Here is a 21,868-nt window from a genome sequence, read left to right as displayed (position 1 = left end):
GGTGAGGATACGGAAAGTGTCTCTGGAGAAACAATGTTGCCAGGCGGATGGCTGGCTGCGCATATTAGGACGTCATACTTTTCAAAACTAGAAATCTATTTTAGGCTACTTCCGCGTCTCAGTTTCACCTGACGTGAAAAAAATCGCATTAAGAAATCTACTTGTGAACACTATAGGAGGTCTTGCCATGATTTCTGAGCACGTTTACCGAATTCAATTCGCGAGAAATTGAAATTTCCCAACTGATATCCGAAATTTGCCAAGCTAACCTCACGTATTTTCCCCTCTTTTCCAACAAACAAAGCGCACGTCGGATTTACCCCATTGCATTGTAAAATACATTCCCTACTGCTTTGGTAATAGCTAAAAAAAAAAAAAAAAAACGCGAAAAACGTCGTTTCGAGGCGCGCAAATTGTCGACCAGACTCAGTTCTCCGTCAAATTAGTGGAAAGTAGGCGGAAGAAAAACAGTCACCCACTCCTTCCTATTTCCTTCTCGCTCTTCTTTCAGATAACTTTGCGTTGCAATCATACTGCTGTTATGAGCAGAATCCTGGAAAGGCCTCCTGGACATGGCCGCCTCGCAGATCCGAGCGCTGCCGGCAATTTTCGCGTCTCAAAACGACGGAGCCATTTTTCTTCCTGCTATGACCATTGTAGTAGTGAATGTATTTTGCAATAGAGTGGGGTAAATCCGGCATGCACTTTCTGTTCCTGAAAAAAAAAAAAAAAAAAAATACCCGCGAAGTTGACGTGGCGAATTTCGGAGTTCAATTAGGAAAGTTCAATTTCTCGCGAATTAAATTTGATAAAAGTGCTCAGGTGTCATGGCAAAATCTACCCCGAGAATAGCGCTGACCCCATAGTGTTCCGACAAGTAGATATTTTAATACGATTTTTATTTATTTATTATTATTATTTTTTCACGTTACGTGAAACACCATGTATAAGGGCGGAATCCAATGTGACACACGCCGATTGCAATGACATTACATCAAGTGAGATTGTGCAGACACGAGATTTATTCCGTAGTGGCACTTCAGGGCTGCAACAACAACAATAATGAAATTATGAATGATGATGGCACGGTGTGTTTCCTCGCTTAGGTTGCGGGACACTACCCCAGAGCATATGTGGGTTGATATATGATTTGATGAGTGAGGATGGCACGACCAGGGCTGCACCTTTGAGCTGCACTCTGTGTTTAACATTTTTTACACGCTACATTAATGCGTACAAATCTATATGTAAGTAACAATCAATACTGGGAAGGTGTTAAAAGCTGAAGGCAAAACACGTGTTACGATGCCTTTTACTGCAGTAGTCTTTGGTCAATGATCATCTACAAGTTATTTTGGCCCTTGATTCCACAAGAAAAGCTTTCTTCCATTCCGCGGTAACTATCAGTGAGATTCGACACGCCATTCCAAGCGTGGCGCTATTCAAAAGGCGATAAACTCAGACGCTATACTTAGAGTACAGCTTGGGACAAAAGTTTACGGAACACCGGAGTGTCGTATTTTTCCATTGGAGCGACACCCTAGCAGCAAACTGCAGCGGACACACATACTGAGAGATGAATAAAATAGCCAGTCACACATTTCTTACTTTATCTCTTCCTGATAAATAGCAGGAGGGGGCGCTCCAATGAAGAAATACGCCAGTGCCGTGTTCCGTAAACTTTCGTCCCAAGCCGTACTATACTTCGTGTAGGACGTCAAATATCGGCCTGTTGAGCCGTGTGCGCATCACAGCACGTATAAACCAGGCATACATGTTAGGGTTTCATTGAAAGAGCTAGAAAAGTAAGAAATATGAAATGGCACACGGAGCGTGCACTTCGTGAGGTTGGTCAGGAAGTGTTGCATACTGCAAGTATGCGTTGACGATGAGGTAATTTCGGTGTCCTATTATTTCGATCAGGGTAACTGCAGTAGATTTACACGTAATGTGCGTCAGTCTATTTGTGTGGCGACATGCTGCAGGTGCCGCAGGGTAGGACTGAGGATAATTTGGACCACATGGGGTTCTTTTGACGTGCTACGGAAATCTCGGACACACGGTGCGGGAAGCATTACCTTCCCCAAATTGCTACCGTCCTCGGCCGGGACTGAACAGCAAGCCACCACGTTACCAATAAAATCACAAGCATTGCCATAAACAGTCGTCTGTCACTGCCTTCTGCTGAGTCTGTCCCCACATCGCTCAGCTCACTCGCACTACAAAGCATGTACAGTCCCACCGGACGTCGCCCGGGGGGGGGGGGGGGGGTAACAAACGTGCTCACTCGACAATGCACAACTATGCCCTACCATGCCTCACGATGACTTCCACGAAGTTCATCAGGCACGTAAAAGAAATCGAGGTTGTTGGCACAAAAATTCAATTCTTGTGACACACCGTTCCTTGAATCAGTCATTAACGCCCTCGTTATTCATTTCATAATGAAAGCTAAAAGACCATTTGTTTCTCCGATTACTTCAAATGGCAACTGGATTAATTTTGTTGGTACTTGGATTGATGTGTTTGGCACATGGATTGAAACGAATGGCAAAACGAAATAAAAGGAAAGTCCATATCCAATTCTTTCTCTCCAACAAAGCGCAAAGTATCAAAGCTCTATCTTCTCATCTCTAATCTAATCACTTTTTTTTAACGATTAGCCTACCAGCATGGACTCCGCAGGAGCCTATGTGTAGCACACAGCTTTCCTCTTACATTTATGACTTGCAAATAACATTGATCGTCAGGTAGAGAGTGGTGCAACCCGGAATCATTTAGGTACCTCTAAAACCTTCGATTCTGTCGTGTGTACTTTATAAGTTGACTCAGTCTGAATCTTAGTGTATTTGCATGGATCGAAGGTCACCCGGAGTGAGCAAGTAGCACTAATCAACGATTTCCTTCCTTCCCTCCTACCTGTATCGTCTGGTGTCCCGCAAGGATCTGTAATGGGCCCTCTCCTCTTTCTTGTTTTCATAAATGACATGCCAAGTAATACCCCATCAACGATTAGGCTTTTTTCCAACGATTTGCCACTGCACCTCTTCTAAGCAGATTTTATTGCTCTCCAACAAGAATAACAATAAACGAAGGAGAAGTTACGATGACATGGGATGTTTCCCCGTGGTAGCCACAGGACTCTACCCCACTTCACAGCGGTTAATATGAGAAGATGAATTGCTCTCCAATGTGATATGGACAGCATTTATTCTTGGTGCTCCACATGACTTCTTTCACTTACTTACTCATTACTTACTTATTACTTAAATTTCTCAAGATATAAACAGAACTCTGTCCGTAGCTGCTGATTACGTTCTTCTCCTATTCCAACAACTAACCAACCCCGTATTAAAACCCCGCTCGGAAAATCCTGGATCCGGCCCTAGCCTGAACGCCATTGAGCGCGACTGTACAGCTAGCTCTCTGTACACAATGAAATAATGCAGCAAGTAATATGTATGCACTTTCTAGTTTTTTTTTTTGCTTCAAAAAGTGGATGAGTTATCACTAAGTAATCAACACAAACACCTAATGGACCATTTTCACAACGGCCTATGCGCATGCGCGTGACCTTGAGGCGCCGAAGAGGGTTATCTCCGTCTTCACTAGATGGCGCAGTATGGGGACAACAGAAGTGGGGACCAGTGGGGAGACCGCACGAACGGTGCGAGCTTGTCGGTTCTAGAGTCACTAAATAGGGAGCAGAGTAACGACACTGAGCCTCGCCGGCGAGCGAGACCGCCATCTCGGGTTCGGCGCGGTTGTGTCGCCTAGCAATGGGACGGCAACCGCCCCCTTCTCCGCCGGAGAACAGTGCGCAGGGGAGCCAGGTCGCAACAGAGGAAACCGGTTTTGGATGGAGGGGACTCAATATGACGATGCGTTCTTGGAAGGAGAAACCACGTGACACGATCGGCCCAATCGCGGACACCGAACGGCGGCTCCGGCGCGGAAAAGGAATGCGATCTGTACCCCTAATTAGCGACTCTAGTCTGTCACACGGAGGTTGTGTCAAAAAGCAATAACTTACTTATCCCTGATCTTGTAGTTCCCCATGAACTGACCAGTGATATCTTCTAAACCTGCCATCAGGTGGTCCATGAGCTGTAAAATACCATATAATCGTAAGATTCTCTTTATTGATCGTGGGACTTTGAAGCACAGACCCGCGTATGCAGCCTCTCATTCATGGACATCTGGGTTTTCACACTTCTTGGAACATTCAGAAGTCGAACCAGGGGGCCTATCGTCATGCCCTGTAAACCAAACGGCACGTTAGACGTTAACCTTATAGGAATAATGAAGTGACCAGACCTGAACGAAGACAGTAAAGTAAATGACAGCGATCGTGGTTGTGACCAACATCTTCTTAGTCGGAATGACGTCCTCGTTAACAACAAGCACCAAAGCAAAGGCCACCGCTCCACGCAGTCCTCCGTATGCCATGATAAACTGATCAACCTTGTTCAAAGTATGGACTCTGAAGTGGTTTATGGGCCAGGTCAATATCACCACACCTACGAAGCAACACAATTATCACATATACAAACTTGCAATATCCGTCGATGCCCGCAATACATTGAAAGTGTAGGAAATCTGTGCGCGGATTGCAAAAGATGGCGGACCTGGTGCGGGTACTGATCTTGTGTGCACGTATATTTTCATTGCAATTTTGAAGAAGTATAATCGAATGTGGTAAAGTTCCATAAGAGTGAGGATTTGGGCTTGTTGGTGATTCATATTTAAAGCCAGTCCTATGTACCTCCTAATATACTGACTGACCAGGAGCCACACATAATTATAATTTACGCAGCCTGAATTTGAATATTTTCACACTGCACACCCCCTCCTTTCCTGTACCTCCATCGTCGTCCCCTCCCTTTTTCACCCTCCCCTTGGTGCACCAAGCCGCCGCCCCTGAGCAGACTTGCCGCACCTTCTTCAAACATCCCCCCCCCCCTTTTATGGGGTGCACTTTGCACATGGGTCAACTTCGCCAATCATCCTTGCGGTTACCGTAGCACAGGGAGCATTCCACTGAGGGCTACTGAGGAATGCTCGCATGTTTCCTGTGGTGGGTAGTTCTGCGGGCCTCTCGGAGTCCAAGAGCAAGAGGGACTGCAAGCCCCTTCCTCTCCTCTACCACCGTCGTCTTTCCACACCCTCTTTCGCCCTTGCTTTTCCTGTCCTCTTGGTGCTCCAAGCCGCCACCGCCACTGAGCAGGATAGCCGCACCTTCCCCAAACATCACTCCCCCTCCATGGGGTTGCACTCTGCGTAACGGTTAACTTCGTCAATCATCCCGGCAGTTACCGCGGGACAAGGAGCATCCCAGTGAAGGCTACTGAGAGATGCTCGCATGTTTTCTATGGTGGGTAGTTCTGCGGGATTATCTGAATCCAAGAGCAACCCAAGTGAAAAATGTTTGCAGTTACAAGTGGTTTATGAAACAATTTCTACTTGAAACCATTTTGTACGTAAATGGTTTAAAGTGGAAATTGTTTCATAAACCACTTGCAATTGCAGACATTTTTCACATGGGTAAGAGGCACTGCACACCTCTCCCTCTCTTGTATCACCATCGTCATTCCCCCTCTCCTTGGTGCTCCGAGCCAATACCCGTGAACAGGCTAACCGTACTTCCCCCAAACATCCCCCCACGGGGTGCATTTCTTTGACCGTGGCCCACCGGGGACAACGGTTGCAGTGGACAAAGTGGCATGGGCATAGGTGCAGTGGAGCTGTGCACTAATGAATTACAGTCCCGCCTGGAAAGAGACTCCCGACGTGTTCACACCTGGACAGAAACAGGTAGGGGGCCCTACCCTTTCGGCATCCTCGAACGCGACCGTTATGGAGGTGGCGTGGACCGGGTACGTACTAGGCTCGCGAACGCTCTTCCTCGACTAAGGTACTTTAACAAGCCATCAGCACCGTGACAACATCCTTAATAATTAATAATTTGTTCACGTCGCGAGACAACTATGACCATGAGCGACGCCGCAGTGGTCGGTCTCTGTGTTAATTTTGCCCACCTCATGGTTCTTTAACGTGCGCCGAAAGCTCAGCACACGACACACCGTATTTAACGTCCCTCGCGGAAGATGGCGTTTCTAAGCTACTTGTACCCTGTCACCAAGTTCCTGGCGTCCTCGGCAAGGATCTAACCCGCAATCAGTAGACGGACACGCTACCAACTGGTCCACCGAGGCCAGTGCCTTCAGAGCATGTGCGACATTTCCAGGAGGGCACGGTCCACACTTCTTGCACATGAGCATCCACGCCGGAACTGTGCCGTGGAGCAGTACCTTGCGCATGAATCGTTTGGATTGGCCCCCACGTTCCCCGGACCTCATTTCGCAGAGCTTTGTCGGACGGGCTACCCCAGGAGTTGCTGGACAGTCCAGTCTGCAGAATGCCACCACATTGTGGCGCATGTGTTGCCGAGTGGGGGAACACACATTGAAAAATGGCAGCCGCCCTGTGCGCGTGTGCCAGAGGGGGCACGAGACGTCAGGTCCAGATAGCTAGGTTAGACAATAAAGCAACAGCCGAGATAGTTTTTGGGCTCGGAAGTGCAGATGAGCACTTTTTGTTTACTTTTTGTTTACAGAGTCTCGTGGCAGGGGGGCGGTTCACAAGCGTTTGCCGGGAGCAATGCACCTCCACCCGATTGGACGTTGTGTATGACGTCATGCTCAAACCTCATTTGAGAAAATCGCCGGCAGCGTCGTCTGCTGCATGGTCCGCTGTCTGTCTAGCTCCACGGCACGCTTGTTTGTGTGATTGGTGTGTGAATCACGTGGTTTCAGGATTGCGTCGAATTTTTGGGATGTAGGAACGGGGAAAAGGGTGCTCAAGTCGCAAAAGTCATGCAGGATTGGGAGTCATTGCGTCGCTTCGATGGGTGTAACGGGAGAGGAAGGAAGCGCTGGTGCACGAGTCAAAGTGCGAGAATAGCACACAAGACACAGTGTTGACCCACATTGTTTTCAGCTGACATCCAACGAAAATGCAGCGATTGCAAGTATAGTGTGCTGCAGTGACAGAGTGTATTTCACATTACAAAACAACATGTACGTAGGCCCCCCGAAGGGCAACCATACCGTTACCGTAAAGCTTTGCCCGAACTTGAATTAACTTTATCAATCACAATAAGGCGGAAGATTTTTTTTTGATTGCGTGTTAGCGCCGCGAAGCAACTGTGGCTATGAGCGGCGTACAGATGGAGAGAGGACAGCAGGAAGAAGTGGGAAACAGGGGGATAGGCGGAAGATATTAGCACTTGTACGTGTAACCGTTGTCTCATTCACTCACCCATTGACCTGAAGACAGTAATGAAGACGATGGTTAGGATGACAAACCAAGTATTCCACTCGTGGATATCGTTGACAGTGGTCACGCCGAGGAACATGAATATGATGGTCTCCGAGCAGTTGGCTAACATCTTCATGCCATATTTTAAGGTGGTGTGCGACTTCTGAGATATGTTCTCTTCCACGTAATTCTTCATGGTGATCCCACAGAACGTAAGGCTACGTCAGATAAAGTACCATTTATGTGATGAACGAGAAAACTGTTTTCGAGCGACAACACATCTACAAACCGCTGCGAAGGTATAGGACGAGAAGTTACGTAAGGACAAACAAACAAACAAACAAACAAACAAACAAACAAACAAAAAATATGGCCTATAGCAGTCAGAAAACGGCAAGAAATAAATCGTTTCCGGAGACGAACAGAAAACCTACAACGGAAAACACCACCGAGAAGACAAACTTTTTGAGACGCAACAGACAAAACACGAACGCTGTCAAGATTTTGTCGCGTTGAATGTACGAGGGGCGTTCAAGTCAAACCGGGACTTTCTGTATCCTGAGTGTACAAATGGCTCCCGCTACTTCTTTTTCATCATTTTCACACGCGACAGGCCTCCGCGTTCACGTAGTGGTCCAAAGTTGTGCAAAACAGAAGACACGTGCTAGACAAGATGGCCGACAACGAGGTGAGCACGCACATCGAACGGCGAATTGTCATGAAGTTTCTCGTGAATGAAGGCGTAAAGTCATCTGAAATTCACAGAAGACTTCAGGCTCAGTATGGTCACGATACACTTAGCCGCAGCAAAGCGTTTGAGTGGTGCAAACGGTTCCGAGACGGCCGTACATCAGTGCAGGACGATCCCGGCCGGGGCGGCACAGAGCCCAGTGTCAGAGTTCCTGAGAACATCCAACTTGTGGAGCGCCTGATCCTCAAGGACCGACGGATAACATGTCTCGAACTGGCTCGAAAGACGGACCTTTCTGTGGAAACGTTGAACACTATCATTCATGAACACATCCAGTTTCGGAAAGCCGGGCCTCATCACCAAAGGAGTCCTCTTCCTACAGGACTATGCACGCCCGCATACCGCGCATCTCACGACACGCACCTTACAGAAAATTGGCTGGGAGTTGCTGCCACATCCCCCTTACAGTTCAGACCTCGCCCCCAGCGATTTCCATTTCTTCGGGCCACTGAAGGCGTTCCTTGGGGGCCGCCACTTCAGCTGCGACGACGAGGTCAAGAATGCGGTCCGATCATGGCTGCTACGCGTCGGTAAGGATTTCTACGCTGCTGGCATCCGAGCCCTCGTGAAACGCTGGGACAAGTACATTAGTGCCAGCTGGAGATTACGTCGAAAAATAAAACTAATTTCTCGCCTGTAAGTTCATATTACTTTTGCAAAAAATGAAAAGTCCCGGTGTGACTTGAACGCCCCTCGTATTCTGTTGACTGGAAAACTGACTGACTAAATACAAAGGAACCGAAAAGTGCAGTGTGTTTTGTGCCAAACTGTGGCTTGTAATGTGGCAAATGATAACATACGCAGCAATAGCTGAGCAGTGAATGCACACATGAAAGCAACTTTCGAAACGCCTGTAAACTTTAAGACCGTATAGTGCTGTAAGCGTGGTGCAAAATGCCACGATGGTTGTTGCATTAAGGATTAAAATGTTGATTTTTTTTTGTTTTTGTTACAACGTTCCAAGATAGATAGATAAGTGCTTTATTTAAACATTCTATACATTACAAATTATAAGCGGGACCGCTAGGCACGCTGAGACACAAAATGCAGGATGTCAAATTTTGTGAACTGTACTTCGGACCAAGTTACGGTGATTGCAAGTAAAGGCCTGTTCCGACATATAGCAGTGCGCTAATATAGCGCTACAAAACAGCGCCCACTGTTATGGGAGGTTCACACTTGCAAAGCAGCGCTAGCGCTATAATTTAGCGGAAGTTCGTTGGTTGTTTCCGGTCTCTCCCATCATGGCACCTCCGGTGTTCGACAGCATGCGGACGAACAAGTTCGATCAACTGACTGAAAGAAAAATTACCAGACATTTTGGATGACAGACTCGCCGGTTCCAATGCGGTCGCCGTGCCGTGAAATGCGGAAGCAAAACAACTCCACCACTTCCGCGACGTCATCGCTGAAGGAGCTCCTCATTGGCCAAAACGAATGTAGTGCTAATATTAGCGCTGAAAAAGTTGACACGAGCTCAACGCAGGCAAGCGCTAATTTTTAGCGGTCGGAACAGGCCTTAAGTCGACCACATTGCTGCGATACGAATAGATGTTGAGCTGGACAAGCTGACGAAGAGTTCATAAATGGAAGCAGTGCCCATCCTGGTCAACAAATTGGAAGGAAGTCTCCCGAAATGACTCGGTAGCTAGGCCCATGGTGGCGTTTACGTAGTTACTTGTCTGCATATTGAAAGTATATTGAAGGGGTTTTACTTACGCGAGTATACCAGAGAGGTGGAAGAGCTCGGCACTAAGGTAAGAGAGGTAGCCTAGGATGAAGACGAAAAGGGGTTCTATGGCTCGTACGTGGTGTGTGAAGCGGGAGACGAAGGCGGCGACTAGACCCCAGAGGATACCCATGGCCGTTCCTCCCAGGGCCACAACGAAGAAGGACGCCACGCCAGTCACGTAGTCTGACGGGATTATGTTCGCTTGGCCCATGTCCGTGTAGCCTTCGAACATGCGGTATAGCACCTGCGCCAACAACCGACAGTTTCGGATTAACGAAATACGAGTCATTCAGCACATGGTAAAGTACATGTTACGCACCTTGCAATCGATCACGGGGTATACATTTATGCAATAAATTTCATTAGATCGACCACGTAAAAAAATAAATAGATTCAGAATAAAATCGTTCCCAACAAAGGAGACAGGATGAAAATAAACGAAACGAACAACAAATATTAGCTAAGGCAGTGGTTCTCAAATTGTGGGTCGCGACCCCCAGGGGGGGGGGGGGGGGGGGGAGGCTATACGTGCGGCTAGTCGCGGCTATACGTGTGTCTTTAGTGTATTAGTCTGTGTATTCACTCTGTCGCCTGCAAAGGATATGTACTAACCGGCCCAGTTGTTTCTTAATAATAGCCGGGAACTGCGAAAACCGTCGTTTCGAGGCTCGCAAATTTCCGGCCGCTCTCAGATCTCCGAAAGAAGGATCCAACGGGTCAAGAGATCCATCGAGTCAAGAGATCCACCGATGGATCTCTTGACTCGGAGGATCTCATGACCCCGTTGGATCTCATGACCCCGTTGGATCTCATGACCCCGTTGGATCTCATGACCCCGTTGGATCTCATGACCCCGTTGGATCTCATGACCCCGTTGGATCTCATGACCCCGTTGGATCTCTTGACTCGTCTGAGGGTTCGCCAGGCTTGGATCTTTTGACCCCTTTGTATTACGGCGTTAACTCGCTAAGCAGAAATTACTCGTAAATGCAGGTGGCAAATCAACATCTCATTTTTATTGACTTGCTTACTTACTTTGTAACACATAGCGCAGTCAAAGAAAAGCCGACAGTTCTCTTATGTCATTTCTGTTAAAAACAGGCGGTTGCATTGTAAGATCAACCTGTTTGTAACACAGAAGTTATAGAAGTGCTGTCTTTTTTTTTTTTTTTTTTTTGACAGCACTTCGTGTTGGAGATTATTTCTACAGTTAGCGTGGGCTACGTACACTCACGTTGGGTGGGCCGGCCGCTGTTTCAAACACGTTGATTATTCAAACACTTCTTGTATCACAGCAGGCTCGTAGTCGAAGAGCCAAGTCGCTGTTGTGGACAGACGTTCTACATGGCGGAATCGTCTGACCATGGACTCTCCCAGGTTACTAAAGATGGCTTCATATGCTCGAACATCTGTTTGTGTGTGTTTGTTGTGTATCAAGTTTTCCCTTAATTTTTCCCGCCGTCCACAAAAGGACAAAGACAAAGCACTTTGCGGCTGGCCCATTATTATCGGTAACAAACTTCAGTTCTGGCATAAAGTGGGGACGGCTGCTCCAATAGACACAAAAGTACAAAGACAACTCTGAGTCCAGCAGTATACCCTGCATTTTGGGGTTGAGGTCAATGAACGTGACAAGTCAATGTTGATTGGAAAGCACAGTCAGACAATATTTCCCGGACGGTCAGTAAAAGAATAGAATAACGTGATACGGTGGGGGCCAATGAAAAGAACGCGACAAGGATAAGTTTTAAGCTCTGCGGCCTACGATTCTTTGTAAGTTGAGCTCAATATTCTTGGCAACAAGCATCCGTTCTGGCATAGCGTGTTACGGCGCTAGGGGCAATGGATATAAACGTGCAAAGGCAAAAGGGGGACTCGCCACCGTAACCTGCAGCACAACCTCAGGATTTTCTCGCTTACTTTTTTGTGCGTGCGTGGTAAGAAGAGAGAAAACACCGAAAAATCTTCACTGTTACCGGGCATATTACTTACTAACTTAATACTAGGTACAGCGCAATCGTTCTGCAATTAACATGGTAAGGGATAGACTTTCTTTTTTGTCGGGAATCCTGACCAGTATGACGCTTTGACTGGTTGGATCTCTTGACTCGCCTGTCACGTGACCGGTTGGATCTCCTGACTCGATGGATCTCTTGACCGGAAGCGCGAAAGAAGCGATGCGAGGAGGCCATGTAACTGCCATTTCACTTTCCCTTTTCTAAACTTCTGCTGATAACGGCAGCATGGTTGCAACGCAAGGTTATCTGAAAGAGGAGCGAGAAAGAAACAGAAAGTGGCGGGTGATGGTTTTTTTTTTTTTTTTTTTTGTTCCGCCGCATCTTGGATTAATTTGACGGAGAACTAAGCTCAGCCGACAATTTGCGCGCCTCGAAACTACGTTTTCCGTTTTTTTTTTTCATGTATTTCCAAAGCAGTGGGGTATGTATTTTACAATGCAATGGGGTAAATCCGACGTGCGCTTTCTGTTTCTATCAAAGAAACGCGAGGTTGACTTGGCAAGTTTCGGAGATGAATTAGGAAAATTCAATTTATCGCGAATTAAATTTGATAAAAGTGCTCAGAAGCCATGGCAAGATCTCCCCCGACATAAATAGCGTTGACCCACCCCATAGTGTTCAGACAAGTAGTTTTTTTTTTTTTTTTTTCACGTTAGGTGAAATACCCGGTATAGAGTAACCCGAGTCAAGTGCTCCAAGAAGGAAAACGCACCACAGCCGTAAAAGGAGATCGAGCGCGCACGTGCGAGAGAGAGAGAGAGAGAGAGAGAGCTCAGTCTGTGTAGAGATCTATTTTGTCGTATTGTCATGTCACCGTCATGAGACCGTCACAGGAGCGAGATGGAATGCGCACTACATAGTCACACATCTAAACACAGTACATAAAAGTGATGCGTTGCGAAACTGCATACTGAATAAGTGGACGTCGCGCAGTATGAACTAATTCTGATGAGAGAACTGTTGTTCATGATACCAGACTGCGCTATGCAGTATTGTAAGCTCTGTGAAACTCATTACGTCGGCAGTCCTTGGGGAGTTTCGGTGGTCTACGTGCAGCACCTAGTAATGCGTGCCTGACATATGTCAGGCACGCATTGCACCAACGTAGTTGGTTAAGATCTTGCAGAACTCTCAATACTGTGCCGTTGTGCTGAAATTCGACACCGCAGATCTCAAGGCGCGGAAAAAGGACAAAAGAAATCCCGTCAGTCCTTCCTTTCGCCCTTAAGCACGGCCTAGCTTGCGGTTCATGTTTTTCTGCTCACGTGAAAGAAGCCACCGATTCGTGCAAATATGACACTGCCAAGGCTGCTGGATAAGAAGTCTAGCTTCCTGGCCACACGTGCGGACCATGCTATGAACCGAATTCGGTCTCGTTCCTTCCGGTACTGTACTGGTGTGTCTCGTGTTTGTGTACGAGTTCGGGTTGACCGGGGTTTCGTTCAGAAAAGTGGATGAAGAGGCAATTTGGGATACGTTGGAGGTAAGGTTGTCGCACACAACGTTGAACGTGTCAATAAGTAAAACGACGGGTTGCCTGTCCACAGTGCGACTCCGCCACAAAATCACTACAAAGGTTGTGGTATACCTGTAATATTTAGGCTATCAGGAACATGTGTACGAAATATCTCCCTCCAAAACAGCGGAGATTTTATTCAAACGAATTTATTACGAAGCGGGCGCGCCGCCTCTGTGAAGCAAGATGGTCCTGGAAGCAACACTGCTTTCACGTCTCCGGGCGCCTTTTACCGGCACTGCTTCTTTTGTCCTGCCCGTGTTTTTGAAAAAAAAAAAAAAAAAAAACGATGTTTTTCTAAAGCGTATTCGTTTCTATCCCGTTGAAATCAACAACATAATGGTCGGATCAATAATGTTGCATAAGTGGTTGCGGCAACAGATCTCGCTATACGACGGAAACGGCGACAACCGCAAGCAGACGACACCGCGGTCACGACGCGGGTGACGTAACTCACGCCAGAGCTGCTGCTCAGTTTGCTATTGTCATTAGTTACGAACTCATTCCTCCTGCAAAATGAACACTAAGGCTGTATTAGGTGTTGAGGGGGTGATTTGTGTTCGGCACGACTTTCATCTTTTTATTTTTTCGATTGTTGCAAAATCTCCCCTTAGGTCACTTCGCTGCACATACGCCGGCATACTCACCACAGTCACAGCATCGTTGAGCAAACTCTCCCCGAAGACGAGGATGTAGAGAACGTCGTTGACATGAATCTCTTCGAAGACGGCCAGTACGGCTACAGGGTCTACAGCAGAGATGATAGAGCTAAAGAGCAATGAATCCAGCAGGGGCACCGGGGTCCCATAGAGCCCCGTCAGCCCCACGGCCCACAGGCACAGGCCAATAGAAAGCGCATTCCAGACGGTGCCCAGCACAGCGTACGTCAGGATAGAGCCCAGGTTGTCGAAGAAGGAGCGATTTGGCATGTAGTAGCCCGCATCCAACACGATGGGAGGCAGCATAAACAGGAAAAAAACATCGGGGGTAAGCGGTCCCACAGATGTCAGTCCAGTGTAGAAGAGAAGGAGACCGATAATGACACCAATTACGACCAGGATACAGCTCTCGGGACAGATGAGGTGGAGCTTGGGCGTCACGTGGAATCCTGGAAGAGATGGTGCGGAATATTATATTAACTATACATACCCCAGACGTTTGTAAAAGTGACACATGACACGCACTAAACGTAGTGGTACTAGATTGGAGTCCCATAGTTGGCACATCCTGCTCTGACTGCAACGTTAACAGCAGCTGACTGCGGTTAAACTGCAATGAACTATGTTTATTTTCTGCAAAGGGCGGCCGTCACTATCCAGATCATTATTATTTTGATTCCTGAAGTGTCTTGAAACAGAAAACATTCCTCAGGAATTCCTGTGATCAGGAATTCCTGTGTGTAAAATAATAATGATCTGGATAGTGACGGCCGCCCTTTGCAGAAAATAAACATAGTTCATCGCAGTTTAACCGTATTTGTCCAACACCACCTAGAAAGACAGCCAGATCGCTGGAACGACGTGACGTCACAATTAGTCCGCAAATCATGACCGTGCTTCGGCGGCCGTAGTTACGGAGACGAGCCGCCATGAACCGCATGGGCAGCCGCTTGTAGCCACCGAAAGTTTGAAATCGTCTGCGGTGATTGGCTGACTCCCCAACTTTATAAAATATTAGATTACACATTATATGCTACGTTTCACTGCAAAATATTTCGTGTGGTGCTTGTGAGAATCATATCACAGTAGTTTCTGAGCTTGTGCTCGAGACCAGATTGTCTTTCTATAGGTGGTTGTGGTGGCGAGACTGGCTTGCCGTTGCTGGCCTCATTCACGTGGGCTTTCTAAGCGCTGCACGGAATGAGGGTTGTACCAATAAAAGGCAATAATCGCGTTCGTAATATTATCCTGCGAGGTTCAGTCCCTGGAACCGCTGAGATGAGAGAGAATATATGATAACTCTTGGCGCTGGTGGTTCCTCTAATATGGGATCTGCTTCTTCAGTGCTTTTATACAGAAGACGAGCCTCATCTGCTGAAACGCCCCAGGTCATCGTCACCGTAGCAGTTGTTGCTCTTTGATATGGAGGGATGGAGCGGTAGAGGAAGCGAGAAGGAAAGGGGAAAAAAAAGGCGCTGATGGTCAAAGAAGACGAAAAGTGCTTTTTCATTTGAGAAATCTTCTCATGGCCAGCTGGGATCTACCTATGGTTATCGGCGGATTCGGCTTAATATAGTGCGATTCGCTAGGACGCACATTGCTTGGAGAGCTTTTTCAACGGGTTAATCCCAACTACCCCTAATTTGAATCAAAATCTTCGAGGAAGGTTTTGTTCAGCTTTGCCACCCCTTCGGTGATTTTGAGCACTAGGTAATCTCATGATGAGCGGCATGATCGGAGCGCACACATGCGAGCAGACTGCTTGAGCGCCTGCGCGTGTCTGCAGAGAACAGAGTTCGTGCTTCCATTGAAGCTGGGAAATAGGTGTGTACATGGGGTCTGTGCTCCGAGGGACATGAGATGTTACCCCACAGTTCGCTGTCGCAGACCTGGCCGCCTTTGCATTTAGTAGCGTTGTGGTGTTGCGTTCACGGAGAGGGATGGCGAAAACTTTGGAGTGCTGATTATGTCTTTTTTCTTAGTGTACTTGCTTAGGATATCTGAATAGCAGTTTATACTCTGTAGTGTAGTAGTATGGGTATATCTGATGAAGCGTACTCAACTGGAACCAAAAGCTAGTTATTTAGGAAGTGGTACACGACTTAACCAAGATCCATGTGATCGCTGCCCGGAAGCAGGGCAAAGCAGCAAAGTCTGTATTGCAAAGAGCCCAATATCACCCAATGTGAACATGACAGAGCTTATGGAACTCTCCTCTAGCGCAACATCGCATCGAAGCTGTTCAGAAACGTGCACTTCACTTTGTTCACAACTTTTACCTCCGGGATATCCGTGGCTTTGAATCGTTCGACAACCCAGTCTCTTAAAATACTTTCAACTTTTCCTCCTGACATCCCGGCGTCAAATTGCTGATGCCACATGCCTTTACAACTGTGTACATTCCATTGTTGACTCCCCATTCCTGCTAGGCCGCATAAATTTCCGCCATTCCCCCGTCATTTTATGTACATAAAACCTGCCCTTATGACCCACTCATACGTTGCCAAATTTTGGTAAACACTTTTTCGTCCTCATATGATTTTTTCCCCATATGCTGAATTTAAACGTAACATTGCATCTTCCTTACCTTAACTTCAGTTGCCTTCATCAGCTTATTTGCTCTTGCTGCCTTCACTTTTATTGTTTAGTGACCTTTCCTTATCATCATTTCACTGACTCATGTATCGCTTCAAATATTGCAATTTTGGTGCCTCTTCCCCACTTATCATTTTGTTCTATTATGTCCCCCATATGTCCATCTTCCGTACGTACGTTCATTCTTTCCCACCTTCATGTGCGTTCGATTATTGCATTCTTGCCTTTTTTCTTCTTCTTTGCTTAACGTGTTGCTGCATACTATATGTATATATTACTTGTACTTTGCTGTCATCTAATAGTGCGCCAACATCAAGGCTCCTGCGGCCGTTCTTGGGCACATGCAATAAACTCATTCATTCATTCATTATTTTCCCGATTTCCTCAATTTATTTAGAAGCCGAGTGTCGTTATTAATCTCTTTCTCTTTTCCTTTTTAGCCGATCATACATCACAGTGGAATAGAGACAACAAGAGGTTTTGAGAGCGTTACACAGCACTCGTACGCATTAGGCGAAATCGATTGACTTCTTGTGATGTATTATTTACGCCGCTCTTTATCCATCGTGAGTTTATTGCCCAGCTCGGCCTTGGTGTGAGTGACCTTAGCACAGTTTTATGCAAAGCTTAAGCCAACAGGGAGCGGCCTACGTACACACATCTCTTTGACCGTGCCGTAAAAGTAGATCAAGACTTTACGACCTCTGAGGGTGGTCTCATGTGTTCGCTTAAGTGGGGCACACAGTCAATGCGTGTAGATATGTGAAATGATCTGAGCACTTTACACGTAGTCAAATAAACAACCAGGTTTCACGCATGCATGAGAGTGGCGATCGGAGTAGCCTCTCGGATGGATTCACTCGGTGGTGTTGGACCTTTACTACTGGGCCACGGCACTGATTTGCACGGCACAATGCGTAGCACCTTACAGATGATCGCTATAAATGACTCAATTTCGATTCAATTTCAACGCCCATAGGCGAGCTACCTGTCTTATCAGGTGATCAGGGGTAAAATACAAAGCTTTACTTCTGTTCGGGAACGTGCTGTGAGCATGGGCCTTGATTGATTGTTTGACTGAAAAAGAAAAATATGGAGATATGTGAGTCGGGACATGGCTACTCCAGTGCACGTTAATAGAAGAGAAAGTAGAAGAACAAAACAAATGCAACCCCAAGATGTCCATGGGACTTTAAAAAAAAAGCACGGTCAACTACTGAATGAGTCCAGTTAATGAGACAATACTTCAAAAGTCCGTAAGACCAAATACAGCAATGGCCTGTACTGCCCAACGTACCCTGCCGTTAGGACAGTAGCCGAGACACACGGGGAGTATCTTTCCTCCTTTCCTGAACACTAAATCCCTAATAAGTCATAAATGACAAATACGCAATAATAACCTAAATTTTATAATCGTAAATAATATCGTAAATTCATACGCCTTTTCAGTGGATACTGGTAACCGAACCGATTGAAAGGGCTGAGCAATGCCGATAACAGGGAAATAGAGTTTTAGTGCATCGTACGCTATCGGCTTTGCGTACGTAAGCGATAGCGTTGGTGGTTCTGTGCACGCGCAAAACAAAGAGAGCTTCGCGCATTGTGCAGAACCACCATGCTATCTCTCACGTACGCAAAGGCGATAGCGTACGATGCAATAAAACTCTCTAATAGAGAGTTTTAGTAGATCGTACGCTAACGCCTTTGCGTACGTAAGGGATAGCGTTGATTGTTCTGCGCACGCCCATAACAGAAAGAGCTTCGCGCAGTGCGCAGAACCACCAACGCTATCAGTTACGTACGCAAATGCGGTAGCGTACGATGTACTAAAACTTTCTATTGATGCTACGGATCAATAGCAGCGGTTACGTGCCTGCGACCATAGCTCGGCGTTTCGGGCCTTCGGAACTCACGATCACAATCATGTGATAAGGCGTGAGTTCTGGCCCCGCTACGACATGACGTGAAGGTCGGCATGGCGTATCGGTGTGGTCGATCATGCCGCATATTAGTGCACTCACCAGATAACATCACATTTGCTCTGTTTATCAGTGTGATATTATCCGGTGAGGGCACTAATATGCGGCATGATCGAGCTCACCGATACGCCATGTCGACCTTCACGTCAGTTCGTAACGAGGCCCGAACTCACCCCTTATCAGATGATTGTGATCGTGAGAAGGCCCCAAACGCCGAGCTGTGCCTGTGACAGAAGCATATCGTATCGAGTTATCGCACTTCCGCGCACCTATCCTGACCGGGGGATTGGTTGATATGGCCCTGTCGGAGAAGATTTGTTGCGATAAGTCGGCACGATGCGCTTTTGTCGCATTCAAGTAAGCGCAGCTAATGTTCATGTAATGAACATGTGCGCCTGATGCGTCTGACAGAAAGATGCTCTTGTTCGTACGTACGTCGGTGGCTCATGTGTAGGAACGTGTAGGGGCGTAGCCAGGGGGGTTTAGGGGGTTAACCCCCCCCCCCCCCGAAATCGTGCGTTTGGTAGTGTATTTGGGAGAGAGAAACAAGGGGGAATCCTCCTCCTCACGTAAAGTCCCCATACAACCTCCTCCCCCCCCCCCCACGCCCCCCGAAATATTCTTCTGGCTACAATACTGGGAACGTGGTTCCCACATCAAACCAGCACGATAAAAAATACCATGCAATTGGTTACAAAAGTGATATGCTGAATTTCCCATATTACGCTAAAGGGTGATTCCACGCCAAATCAGGCAGGCTACTCTGGTCGACCTCTTCAAATACTTTCTTTCCAACTTATATGGAAGGCTAGTGTTTAGGAAGTATTTGATAATTATCTACAGCATTTCTTTTATGTCAACGCTCAAAAATGAAGATTTTGAGCACTGCATTTCTCAACTTGCAGGCCTTCTGTCTTTGTGGAGCTGATTTTGTTCCTATATACGTATATATTGTCGATATTGTGGTGTATTGCCCGCTTGCTTCTTGAGGTTCTATGTTTTGCGAACGTGTAGTTAAAAAATCACAAAGTCGCACCACTTGTGAGTGAAACTTGCCTCTTTTTCTACACCCCACTGCTTTCCTCTGAATGGGCGCAATAAAACATGATTGGTAGCCCTGTGTTTGCCTCGAAACGCCCTTTCTGCTCGTACCAAGCACGTTGTTGTGGGATCTCGAACAGGGCGCTCCTATCGCGCGTTAAAAAAAAAGGGTGGTCCGGCGAAAAAGCGTAACTTTAGGGGCTCATTTAGCATATTCGCCCATTCACGGCATCGTTCATATTATTCACAGGCGTTTTCCCATGATGAGCTAAAATAGCGCACTTAAAATATTCTGTTTCAGAAAGGGACGGAGTCGAAGAGAATGTGGCACTGAAGTTGCCAATCACTCTCTCCATTCTCCAGATCTTGCCCTTCTTGTTCCGTCATTTGGAGAGACCTTCGTGAAAATGATCACTTCGTGTTCTGCTGACGGTGTTGATAAGAGTGGTCGAGCCACGTGAAAAATTCCTGGAGCGAGGATAGTAATCTATTACAAGAACTGTTGGCGATCGATGCGTTCGCTTTGAGTGAAGAAAGCAGGCTAATTCCACAGACTTTCGCCCGAAGAATACACTTGGTAAATGTTCCCCTACAGTATCAGTCAACGCTTGGACTGCAGGGGCGTGAAGACAATTCCCTCCCAAGTAATGACAGAGCGCAATGCTGCCTAGCTTGGGTGATCGGAGGAGAACATGGTACGACTGATGGTAAGGAGTAGCAAGCCAGCTTGATCTCAGCCAACCTCTCCATAACGCCATAAAAGAAGAAAGCAGTAACATAGTTCTCCATACGATGAGGTGCCTGGTTCCTGACCGCGTGTACATTCCTTACATGTGTCTAATGGCGAATGCCACTAGCTGGCTTGAGTGTGCATGCATGTTACACTGGTCCCTTCAGTGCAGCCTGTGCCGCATTTCATTGGTCGTTCCATTTACTCTTCGTTCCTTTCTACACTGACCCCACACCGGCAACTACACTGTGCTGCACAAAAACGACCAGCGGAATTTGCCGTAAGATTATGACTGCACACAGGCTGTGTCATAAAGAAGGCGAAGCATCCACCGCAACGGCGACGCTGTCTTGTTAGTCTGCCCCCTATCAATTGCCTGACTCGTTACAAATACTCTGTTTTGTTACTTTCCCTACTTCTGATGTTTGTATCTCATTTTGTACCTTGTATCACTTAGTGTCCGTCCTAAACTTACATAAAAGGGAACTACGCCAGCATGACTTGACCTGCGCCACGCAAATAAGATGTGTCTATAAAGCTCAAATGGAGTGGCTTAGTGCTATTACTCTCGGTGTTTCATTGCATATTCCTATACAACCATATAAAGCGTTTTCAGAAAGCTGGTTTCGTGTACTTCGATAGTCATCACAAGTATGTCACGTGACGTTATGGATCAAGAGAAGCGTAGAGGTAAATAAATCGATAGTAACTGTTTGCTTCGCGTTCCAAAGATACAGACCCGGTATTCCAGACGTGTGAACTATAACCACAAATCCTAGCTTCTAAGAATGGCTCCTGTGAGGAAGGACCATGACCACCTTCGAGCAAACCTCCGGACTCGCAATGGCACATTAAAGCCTTCGTCAGACTAGACGGTCTCTATAACCTCATAACACTCCCCATATTTTGCACATAATTTTATTTTACCATTCTGCAAAATTGAGAAAAGACGTTCACACTGAATAATTGGTGAAATGTATTTCCTCTATGTCAGCACACGAGTGAGCAGAACACGGCACACACTGGAAACCCTGCGTTTAGGCTAAAGAAGAATGATGACACGCAAACACGTATCATTACTCACGCTAATCGCAGGTTCGTTGCTCTCCGGGAAACTCGACATTACTTGGTGATTAGTGTCGGTAGATTTTCTTTTTGTCTGCCTGTACTCGGGAAATTTGAAATGACGTACATGCACGCGAAGAAAAAGGCCGAACCTCAATGTCTACACCTCTAATATGTGTTGGCTTATTGAGATAGTCATTAGCCCAGCTGCGCTTTTGCACCATTCCTCTTCAGCCCAACGCAGGCCCTTGAGACGACGCAATAGAGGTTCTCATCGAGAGTTACATGGTGTTGGAAAGATCATGGACACATCACAGTATTACATGCACATCTACACATACACAGGGTGTCCCAACTAAAATGCACCAAACATTAAAAATAGACGGAGCGCACTATACGGATGAAACCTTTTGAAGAAGTGTTCAGAGTCTTGTGTCCTATACTTGCCCGTATTTTTTTAAA

General features: G+C 46.7%; 1 protein-coding gene across 1 annotated transcript in view; it reads right to left on the bottom strand.

Annotated features, from left to right (window-relative positions):
* LOC135377745 (sodium/hydrogen exchanger 3-like) overlaps nt 1-21,868 on the bottom strand; it is a 120,812-nt gene that overhangs the window by 10,250 nt on the left and 88,694 nt on the right. Inside the window, exons 2-7 of the mRNA XM_064610389.1 lie at nt 13,985-14,445; nt 9,791-10,047; nt 7,321-7,538; nt 4,318-4,520; nt 4,170-4,259; nt 4,034-4,107 (exon numbers count right to left, since the gene is read on the bottom strand). Coding sequence (XP_064466459.1) covers nt 4,034-4,107; nt 4,170-4,259; nt 4,318-4,520; nt 7,321-7,538; nt 9,791-10,047; nt 13,985-14,445 — 1,303 coding nt within the window. The remainder of the gene's footprint in view (nt 1-4,033; nt 4,108-4,169; nt 4,260-4,317; nt 4,521-7,320; nt 7,539-9,790; nt 10,048-13,984; nt 14,446-21,868) is intronic.

The sequence above is a fragment of the Ornithodoros turicata genome, chromosome 1, assembly GCF_037126465.1.
Source record: "Ornithodoros turicata isolate Travis chromosome 1, ASM3712646v1, whole genome shotgun sequence".
Classification (NCBI taxonomy): domain Eukaryota; kingdom Metazoa; phylum Arthropoda; class Arachnida; order Ixodida; family Argasidae; genus Ornithodoros; species Ornithodoros turicata.
This window is presented reverse-complemented; position numbering and strand designations above follow the sequence as displayed.